Raw genomic sequence first — 9,149 nt, 5'->3', positions numbered from 1 at the left:
GACAAAATTTTATTGATAAAATAACATTAAAGATTTATGAACAAATTAAAAATCTCTGGAAAAAATTACATCAGCCAGGATGTAAAAAAACAAAACAAAACAAAACAAAACAAAAAACGAACATATCTAGGTCTGGGGTAAGGAAGGGTCTTCTATCCTGGATTGCCTATGTTAAGCAACATCAGTAATAATGAAGGTTTTAATTCTGAGAAAGGAACTATGACATAACTGTGGATGTCATAAGAAAGGCTACAGTGATGTAATGTTATGTGGAGTGAATGATTCATCTTCTACCTAATCTTTGTCACTCTGATACCTGTTCCAACATCTTAACTTGCCTTTCTGCTTGGCTCTGCTGCTCTTCCTCAGCTGGCCCTGACCTGTAGAATGTCTTGTTTCATAAGCATGGGCTGCCATTGCACTGACAGCTTTCCCTCCTGGCTTAGGTCTGCTCTTTGCTGGGTCCTTTGGCCCAATGCCTTTGACCTTGGGTGGCTGCTGCTTTGAGTCTGCCTGGCTTTCTTCCCAAAGCAAGTGGCAATTATGAACTATAAGAGAAGACATTGTTTTAAATTTTCAACTTGCTTTACATACTGAAGCTGCAGTATCAACGTCTTAAGAATTTTTCAAGTCGTTGAATGTTGTATTTGGTTAGCTAATCTCATACAACAAGGAAGAGATTATTGATTATTTTCTATGCTTTATTTTAAAAAACTGAAAACTGAGATTAACGTGAGTGGATTTTTAACCCCTTACCTTCCTTCATTGATCTCGGATCTTGAGGAAAGATTACAATGGAAAGTTTTCTGTTAGAGGTTTGTATTATTTTGGGTAGGATTCTATCATCTCATTTGTCCATAACTGTTGTATTGGCCCAAGATGATGTTGACAGAAAAGTAAGCTATTCTTGGGAAATACGGTACTATGTTCTAAACTTTGGAGGGGCTCATGGACTTTGAGAGGAATCCTTTGGTGTATAGTGGTTGGGTATCAGTGACTTCACCAGACTGTGATTTCTACTTGAACTTCTGCATAAGCCTGAAATAATCAGGTTTGTCCTAGGGTAGATTCAGACACATTCATCGATACTGAACTCAAATTAAATCAGCTGTTCAGGCTCCATCTTAAGTCATCAGAAGTAAAGTTCAGTCAGGCTGGGCCATGAAGGTAAACAAAAAAAATTAAGTAAATAAAAATTTAAAAAAATAATGCGTGGCTTTTCTCCCTGTTCCACAGCTTTGTGATGTGATGTGATGTGATGTGGTGTGATGTGATGTGATGTGAAGTGATGTGATGCGATGTGATGTGATGTGATATGTGTGTTCATGTGCCTTTGCCTCTGTGTATACATGTGTCTTTGTGGGTGACACACAGGCTTGGCTCTGCTGCTCTTAAGGTGAAGAACGGCATCCAGGTGACCCTGTGCCTATGTGTGTACAAGTGCATGGGTGCTATTCTTTCTTCACCTTAAGGCTGTAGTGTCTGTGGGTCTCCCCCTTACACCAAGACAGGTTGTGGCTGTGTGTGTGTGTGTGTGTTCATTCATGCGCCTGTGTTTGTGAGTGTACTTGTGCTGGTGCTTGTGTGTGTGTGTAAGTGAGATATCTGAGACATATAAGCAGGAGCAAGTTTTATCATCAGTATGTTGGAGAGAGATGGAATAGACAAACAAAATCATAATGCTGAAAGTTAACTTGCTGTGAGGCATAAATGATAAAAGAAAAACACATGTCACCACATTCTTGTTTTAATTAATAGCTAGGAATTTCCTCTGTTAGTCCATTTGTAATAGTTCAGGCAATCATGGACAGCTGTATTTTATTTATCCAGGTTAATGAATAATCCCTTACTTCATTTTGGGCGGCCTGTGCTCCACTAGAGAGGTTGGTAGCTCCTTGGCTAGCCAAGGTGACACCATGGACTCCCACAGTGTGCCTGGTTTTCTGGAACTAAGGACAAGCTCTGCTCTATGAGCCCTAGGGATAGTCTTTCGTGAAGGAGGCTGGCAGGTCCACGAGCAGCGGTGTGTTAGTGGTGGGTGTCTGAGTGGCACAGGGGGCCTGGCTTTGCTCCTTTACTTTACCTCTGACATTCTGGAAATCCTTAGCATTTTCATGTTGAAACCAGATATCCAGAAGGAATGACCTTAAACCTGATCTTTGCACCATTCCACTGTGCAAGGTGAAGGCTGCCCTTGTAACAAACGCTGGTATTGTATCTGATCGTAAGGATGAAGAACCCACGGTGATGAAAAGCTGACAGCTACCAAGGTCCTTTCACATACAGTTTCAGCTCTCACAACAACCCTGTGAGGTAGGAACAGAGGATAACACTTTTATTTTTTACTTTACAGAGACAGACACCAAAGACCACAGAGTGTATGTGATTTGCCCTCAGTCATAGTGAATAGCAGTACCCAAATATGATAACATGTCTTCTGACTTCACAGTCTGATTTTCGCCTGTAAGCTACTGCAGGAATGTTTTCAACTTGGTTGCAGAGAGGGCAAAGTGCTCTGTGACGAGACATGTAACTTGTTTGCAGGTCTGGTGGCTTAGAACCGATGCTTCAGCAACTCCGTGCTGGGTCACTACTCAGAAGGGCTCTGAGGGATCAGGATGTCTGCATGCTGGCTTTCAATTTTGTATATTAGAAGGTCCTCTAGGAGTCATACTGGGCTCGCTGGGGTCAAGAAGCAGAAATGCAGTTCTCATGGCTGTCAACTCACTGAGATAGACTCACTGGACTGATTTATCTGACCTCCTCATTGGAATGTAAACTTCTTAGGGCAAGAACATGACTAACTCATCGTATTCCCAGAATTCAGTGCAGTGCTAGAACTTTACGAAGGCTGAGTTCACAAGGGTTTTGTGTGTTTCATAAACTGCTTCAGAATTTCATTGGTAAGAGATTGTTCTCATGGAATAGACCTTGGGAAACTCAGTTGTCTTGGTGGAAGGGCGATACACACAGGCACTACAACCTTAAGGTGAAGAACAGAATCCAAGTGACCCTTGTTTACAAAGAAACAAATCTACTTTTTATGGATTCGAGTTAGAGGTTCTCCATTAGCCAAGAATCCATGTAAAGTGTATATATTTTGGTCTCTGAGTAAAGGCAATGTCTTTTAGCATGGAGAAAATTAGACCTGTGGTAAATATGAAGATGTCATTATTTTAGTAATATGGAAAGAAATCTATGGCAAATATGATTAATCACAGTCACAACTGATTTAGTGAGGGCTGGAAGAGGGTTCTATTTTTCTCTGGTTAACTTTGCCAAGGCACATTCTCCTTGGTCCTTCACATCTCCCTGTATCCTGTCCACCAGTAGTCTGAGGACCCAGGTGAATCTTGCACGGGGGAGGGGAGAGGGAAACTGGGGATAACACTATTGTGATTCACACTTGCACCTCAGTGGGAGTGCGCTTGACCAGGGCACGTGGGTGAACGGTCCACAAACAGTCCACGATGAACAGGGATCATCATTCCCAGACAAATGGGCTGCCCCAGGCAAGATTCAGGACCTGTAGCAGAAGGCAGCAGTCATCTGCTACTCTTCAATGGGGGCAAGTGTAACAGGTGTTACAGCCTGGTGAAGACAGCTTCTTGAATGGAAGAAGGGCTTTAAATTCAGGAGATAGTGTCTCAGCTCACCAGTGCCTGGTACTCAGGATCAAAGAAGTCCTGAAATCAACAAGTGGGTAAAGGCTCAGCAGGTCCAGGACTGGTAGAGATTATGGGTCATCAAGAGGCCTTCCTAGTTGTGCAGAGTGGTGCAGGTCATGGCTGGATGCCTGGTTTTTCCAGCTATTACCGCCAAGCTTCAAACACGGCCTTAATGGCCAAGCATTGCTTCTTTCAGACATTGCTGTTTCATTTGGCAGAGCTGGAGCCTGTGAGGAGACAAAGCAGAATATCACATCACAGTTAAGGTCGGCCATGAAGTAGCTTTGAATATCTCTGACACTGTCTCTGCTAAGACTGTTCACTGAGAACAAGGAGGAGCATGGTGCCAGATGTTTGAACCTTCTCAATTATGGCTTCATGACTTTCTTGGATGCTGGGCAGGCCCCAGGAAGCAAAGTGTATCAGCTTTTGGTTCTATAGAACCTGTTTCAAGGAGTTTGGCCAATTTAGGATTAGCATAGCTTTGGGGTAACATAAAGTTTGGGGTATCATCACCAGAAAATGAAAAAGGCACTGCTTTTGCATGGAGAGTGAATAATATGCGTCACTAGAGCTGGACCTGATGCCCAGTTACAGGTGAAATCCTGGTGCCTGGTTCTGCAGATTTTGAATCTCATAAATGAACTGCAGTGATTGGTTTTAGATTATCCATAGGATTTACATAAGCTTTAGAGAGTATGCTGATTGATTAGTTTTTTTTTTTTTTTTTTTTTAACTTGACACAAGCAATCACCTGGAAAGAAAATGCCTCCATTAGCTTGGCCTTTGGACATGTCTGTGGAACATTTTCTTGACTTATGATTGATGTGTGAAGGACCATTCTACTGTGGATGGTGCCACCCCTGGGCAGGTGGTCGTCAGTTATGTAAGAAAGTAAACTGAGTGGGCCATGAGGAGCAAGACAACAGTGTTCCTCCATGGTATCTGCTTCAGTTCCTGCCTTGAGTTCCTGCCCTAACTTCTCTTCCCAATGGACTGTAAGCTGTAAGATGAAATAAACCCTTTCTTCTCTAAATGATTTTGCTCATGGCATTTATCATAGAAGAAGGCAAAATATGACTACATTACTAATTAAAAATAAATATACAAATCTTACCACAGTTGTAAACAATGATATTTTGTATTGTTCAGTTTTTAACTTACTCATTTATAAGCGTGATTTAGTAAATTTCCTCTTTCTTGAAGCCCAAGACATATGATTTACATTCCAGTCATTCAACATCATAAGCATAAAGCTTTATAGTCTCAGTAGGAATCTTGGACATGAGCACAAGTCATAATTCCTAACTTCAGCCAGTCTCAGACAGGGTCAGCTATTCCTGACGTGTGTATCTTTGTTGGGATGGCTTATATCAAAATTTCATGGTTTGCAAAACCTTTGCTCCTCATACACAATTTGGAAAAGAAGAAGTGGTTCTACTTGTGTTGATGGAAAGGCAGCACTTACCAGTTAACTGAGTTAAATATCCAGTCATTTAAGCAGTGTAAATTATTTGATTGAGCTCAGTGTAAAAGTCAGCCCTGAAGTCCTGGAATACATCAGCGTTAACCAGAAAGATGGTAAGCCTGCTTTTTAAGAGCTACGGTTTTGGAAAATCAAAGTAAAAGAAAGAGATGTTGGATTTTGTCATTAAGCAGGTTTGGGGAATACTGATCTTAAATAATCTTATTTAACTGTTTGTGTGACATGAAACTCTTCTTTTCTTCTGTGATTCTGGAAGTGGGACTCTGGCCTCAAGTATGCTAGGCCAGAACTTTACCTCTGAGCTTGTCCCCAAGATCTGGAGAAAGTCTTTTGCATGACTTTTGGACAATTCATAGATTGGTGTTGCACTGAACACAGTTTGCAAATTCTGGAGCAGCAACTAATTGGAAATGCTTTTTAAAATTGTTTTCAATTCATTTTCACTGTAAAAATAAAGTATTCATTGTTAGTAAAGTATAAGTTGTTTATTTAGACACTGTATCCAAGTTAAGGGGAAACTTTGGAAAATAGAAAATGTGTCCATGGCATGACATTTGGCCTTTATAAGGTTCTGACCTAGGTCAGAATCTGGTTCTATCATACATAACATAATATCTAACATTATGATGCTTAATTCAATACTTGCTGATTCCTTCTAAGACTTGGGATAAATAGTTCACATTAACGGATACAATTGTTGCAGAGAAAAAGATAAAATACTGGAATAAGAGAAGAGAAAGTCAAGGAGGTGGTAGGATGGGCTTTATGGGTTTGCTAAAGTTTCAAAAGGTTGAGTGCATCTCTTAATTAAGAAAGAGTACACAGACCTTGTTGGGCCCTTAAGCTCTGAGAAACCAGGGTGAAAACAATACTTTGGTATGTTGTGAAATGGCAACTGTATGACTACTATATGCTCTCATGTATCTTGAGGCCTGTGTACTTAAGGTCAGAGTGTTACAGGAGAGCTCTAGACCATTTGTTCTATACATCTACTAATCTTACCCAGTGAGTTATCATGAGCTGTTTGACTCTTAGCTGTGACTGATGATGGTAGACATAGTGTTTTATTTACTTTTATATTCTTGGAAACTAGTATGTTGGTACCTATAACATCTGGTGCATGGTAGGTCTTGGTAAGTCTTTGCTGACCATGTAAATATTATTAAAAGGCTAGCAAGGCATAAAATTGTATATGCATTCTTAATTATAACTGCTGAACCATCTCTCTCACCTATCGTGGAAGAATTTTAATGGAAGTGAACAGAAATGTAGGCATTCTACTTATGAAAAAAAATCAAAATGGCTGTAATATATAGTCTGTGGTAAAAATAAAGAAAAGCCATTTTGATATTGTTTAAGCAATCTCATTTTGAAGCAATGAGATCCTAGAACCAAATACAAGATCTTATGACAGAAGGACAAAAATATAAATGCTAAGTAAATTGGTATTTGTACATTACTGGAGAAGCATGGGTGGAAAATGGCTTTAATGAAAAGAGTTACAGTCTATGAAGTGTTTATTCATGGTTGCACCCAGCACTTGGCTTAGTATTTAATCTTCTTTATTCACCACAGTCTAGGAGATGGTTTTGATTATTACCCTCAATTCAGTGGTAAGAAAATGTTAGTGGCTCATAAATTTACCCCAAGTCCACACCACTATGAAGCGGTAGTCAGGGTGGGAGGCCATCCTACCCACCTTCAGAGGCTATAGTCTTAGCCCTAGTTAGTACACAACTAATTTTTTGAGAGATAGAAACATTATGAGATGGGATTTTTTTTCAGGATGTTAATGTTTTTATGTCTTTTGGAAGGATGTGCATTATCTCTCCAGTATCCTGAAATTTAACTTAGGAAATGACTAGCTTTCCAAATGGACTCACGATACAGCACTTAACACATAGCTGTAAGAGCCATATGAAGGACACCCTGCCTCTGTGAAGTCAGGACACCATAGGGCGATGGACATGCTGACTACACACACACCCAAGCCTAGGCCTCGTTGCATGAAGGCGTGTTTCTGCTTGCAAAGAGCACAGTACTGCTCAGCGGCCTCACATGATAGACCAGAGTAGCTCAGTATTCCCAACACCTCGAGTGAGATGTCCATATGCGTCTCTGATTTGGGGGTCACACAAAGGCTGGCATCTGCTTTTCCTCTTTACTCCATCTCAGCAAAGATGTACAGCCAGAAGTAATACAGGCAACCCACAGAGTGGACTTTTAATGTTTTTGTGTTTGTCCTTTGGTAAAGTCTTCTATTTGCTTTTGCCACTATTAGGTTGTTTTATTTTTATTTTTTGTTACAGTATTATTTTATACTTTGTGGTATGTAAATGCTAGTCAGAAAAAAGTATATAAAACAGTTGTAACTGCATAACAACATGCAGTGAATTTTCCCAGTCTGTTTGATAAGGACTAGTGTTGAAGAAGGAGACAGTTGGAGTTGACTCTCAGCATCATCCAGGTTCTCACAGCGCCAGGTCTCATGGCTTGTTCACACTGGTTCCTCATTATCGTAGCACAGGCTTTTAAAAATGTTACTGAAATGGTCGAATTTTATTTTTATGTTATTAATGTGCTACAGTAACAGATTTGCATGTAACGAGCTCTGGACTATTCACACTCTGAAATTATAAATTATTTCAATAAACAATTGAAAAACTTAAATTTAAAAATTTTAAAAATAAGTAACAACTTAACTAAAACTTAAAAAAATCTAAAAAAGTTGAACAATTAAATAAATACAAAAAAAAAAACCCAAAGGAGAAAAACTCAGAGGACAAGTTTCCAAAGATCACTGTAATTACTTAAGGCTGCAGTGTTGAACTCTATTCTCAATAGGAGTTTGAGTTTTCCTGTTCCCGGAGCCTGCTGGCTGAATGAAGCACTTTGTTAAGCAAGGCTATCAGACAGTGCTTGGCACCCTCTATTCAGAAGCTTGATCCACTTCCCTACAAGTGCTTGTGACCTTTTGATATGAAAAGTTTACTTTTAATATTAAATTTTGGTGAACAAAAGCAATATGCAAGAATTACAATATTATAATAGAGGAATCCCTCCATCATAAGAAAAACCCAGAAGTAATACAATCACAATAAGGTAGAAAAAGAGAAAAAAGTAAATAAAAACCGAGACAAATAGGATGGACTGTTACACACACATTACATAGACTCTTTAAGTTGTTCATTGGTATATTAGATTATAACTTCTTGGATATCGGACAAAATCTGAACACACCCACATACTGATTATAGCAACCATGGTTGGCAAAACACTGGAATTAAAGTTCTAAGTGTGCTCATTTCATGGCTCCTCTCTGCACGTTCCTCTCTCTCCACACAGTAGTGACTGACTTACCTCTAAAGCACGATTTGAAAGGCACCCATTTTATTGCAGAATTGCATCAGGCTTGGCCTTTTGCTTTCTGCCTCTGGAAAATGTGTTTAGGCATTCAGGACCCTCCTGGTGGGAGAGTAGTATGTTCAGAGGAGATAGCACCCTGATATGATTTTAAAGTGTCTAACCTGTCACAATTTGGGGGCATGCCTTAAAAAAAAAGAAAGAAATTAGCATAAAGAAGCATTGCTCCCTTCTCTTTAGTTTTTAGGACAGTTTCAGCAGATAAATACTCATGTTTTGTATTTATCCTATAAGATAGAACCTTTGGCAGAGAAGTAATGATCAGTTTTGCCTTGAAATGTGATGAGCACACATAAAACACTACAAGGATAAGCAGAAAGCTCCACAGGTTTGGTAAGTACAGGAATGGGGTTTAAATGCCATGGCAAGGACGTTAAAGCAACGCACAATCACAAGGTTTAGATGGAAACACTCAGGGGATCCACTTGGGATCCACTTTATGCTCTTAAAAGTTGTCTTAACTCCTGCGAGATAATAGTGATTACCCGTGAAATGTTTTGTTGTGGTTCAGTGTACAGCTCTCTCTCTCTCTCTCTCTCTCTCTCTCTCTCTCTCTCTCTCTCTCTCTCTCA

The 9,149-nt window shown here is 39.8% G+C and overlaps 1 protein-coding gene across 1 annotated transcript in view; it reads right to left on the bottom strand.

Moving 5' to 3' along the window:
- Window positions 1–3,692: 3,692 nt before the first annotated feature.
- Window positions 3,693–9,149, bottom strand: part of Grid2 (glutamate ionotropic receptor delta type subunit 2) — a 1,450,739-nt gene continuing 1,445,282 nt past the window's right edge. The window contains exon 16 of the mRNA XM_029478539.1: window positions 3,693–3,895. Within this exon, the coding sequence (XP_029334399.1) occupies window positions 3,737–3,895 (159 nt within the window). The 3' untranslated portion in view covers window positions 3,693–3,736. The remainder of the gene's footprint in view (window positions 3,896–9,149) is intronic.

The sequence above is a fragment of the Mus caroli genome, chromosome 6, assembly GCF_900094665.2.
Source record: "Mus caroli chromosome 6, CAROLI_EIJ_v1.1, whole genome shotgun sequence".
NCBI lineage: Eukaryota > Metazoa > Chordata > Mammalia > Rodentia > Muridae > Mus > Mus caroli.
This window is presented reverse-complemented; position numbering and strand designations above follow the sequence as displayed.